The 1460-nt window shown below is 38.2% G+C and overlaps 1 protein-coding gene across 1 annotated transcript; it reads right to left on the bottom strand.

The window, feature by feature from the left end:
- Nucleotides 1-253: 253 nt before the first annotated feature.
- Nucleotides 254-1123, bottom strand: LOC131043423 (LRR receptor kinase SERK2-like). Its single transcript, XM_057976618.1, has one exon. It carries the CDS (start codon nucleotides 1121-1123, stop codon nucleotides 254-256), a length of 870 nt encoding a protein of 289 aa, XP_057832601.1.
- Nucleotides 1124-1460: the final 337 nt, after the last annotated feature.

The following is a 1460-nucleotide window of genomic DNA, read 5'->3' as shown; positions in this document are numbered from 1 at the left end:
AAGAGGGTTTTTACTATAATACATCTTCTCTTTTGTTTCTTCGACATCTCAAATCTGTGTAAAGCCTTTAAAAAAAAACCCATTTTGTGCGTAGCCTACAATCATTGCATTTCGTGAGAAGACATCTTTATGAGGAGTATTGTCAAACAATTCACGTGATCTGTCTATTTTTTCCACATTTTTCATACACATCTGCCAGGGAAGTAACGTGCTCTGTCTGTGCTGATCTTAGAAGGAAATAGGCTATCCTCTCTTATCTCTGCACATTTTTCTCACTAAAATCATCTGTTGCAAGCTGCAATTCACGCCATGAAAACCTCTTCAACTGCACAAAAGAAATCTTTCTGTCATCCTCACCAGAAACATCAACGAAAACCTCTTTCCTGTAGCGCAACCACCAACACTTCCACAAAAGGAAGATAAAGCATGTCAAAACTACAACTGTCCCTCCAATACTTCCAATCAGGATTCCAACTATTGATTTGGAACCACCTGAATTTGAATTGAGAGTAGAAGCACATGGGTGCTGTAAATTTGAACCACAATTAAGTTTATTACCCGAGAAAGTGTATTCAGGTCCTTGAAATAGGGTTTCTGGGATTTGTCCAGTGAGATCATTAAAAGACAAGTCCACTTCTATCAAAGTTGAAATCTTTGTTATTGAAGATGGTATCTCTCCTGTGAGATTGTTGTTTTTTAGCACTAAGTACTGAAGATAAGACAACCGACCCAATGAGCTAGGGATATCTCCAGTGAAATCATTGTTTGACAGATTCAAATTTTGTAGATTTGTCATGGTACCAAGTTTTGGTGGTAGGCTACTAGATATGTGATTATCCTCTAGTCCTAGGATATTGAGGTACGTCAGCTCGCCAATATGAGGGGATAAGGTACCTGAAAATCCCATAGATTCCAAGTGCACAGCTGTAACATGTCCTCCACTGCAGGTGATGTGAGACCAACTAGTGCAGGGTTCCACTAAATTTGGATCCCAAGTTCCAAGTAAGTCTGTAGATTCATTTAGTCCTGCTTTGAGTTCAAGTAATGCTTGACCTTCAGCATTTGTTGCAGCTATAAAGCATGGACAGTATAGAAGAATAAGAAATACAAGCCAGTTCGCCATAGAATGCATATTTCAGATAAACCATCAATTTTTCAACAGCTATATATAATCTCCATAATGTTAGATTATTAGCTGATGAAGTATCCACATTCTTTCCTTGAAAGAATTGTACTTTTCCTCATAGCAATTTCCAGAGTTACTTAAGTTCAAAAGGATCATGCTTGTACTGGTTATCAAGCACACATTTTGTGGAACCTTATGATAGTGGGGTGTCCTTGAACTATGAATGCCTTGCTCCTTAGTATACCACTAACATCTGACCTGCAAAAAGCTTTGTAAGCTGTGGTTCACCCATCTTTGATATCCTTGATGTTTGGTAATCGTTATAAGCTTTCTC

The sequence above is a fragment of the Cryptomeria japonica genome, chromosome 5 (assembly GCF_030272615.1).
Source record: "Cryptomeria japonica chromosome 5, Sugi_1.0, whole genome shotgun sequence".
Taxonomy (NCBI): Eukaryota; Viridiplantae; Streptophyta; class Pinopsida; order Cupressales; family Cupressaceae; genus Cryptomeria; species Cryptomeria japonica.
The sequence above is the reverse complement of the archived record's forward strand: the minus strand, read 5'-3'. Positions and strand labels throughout refer to the sequence as shown.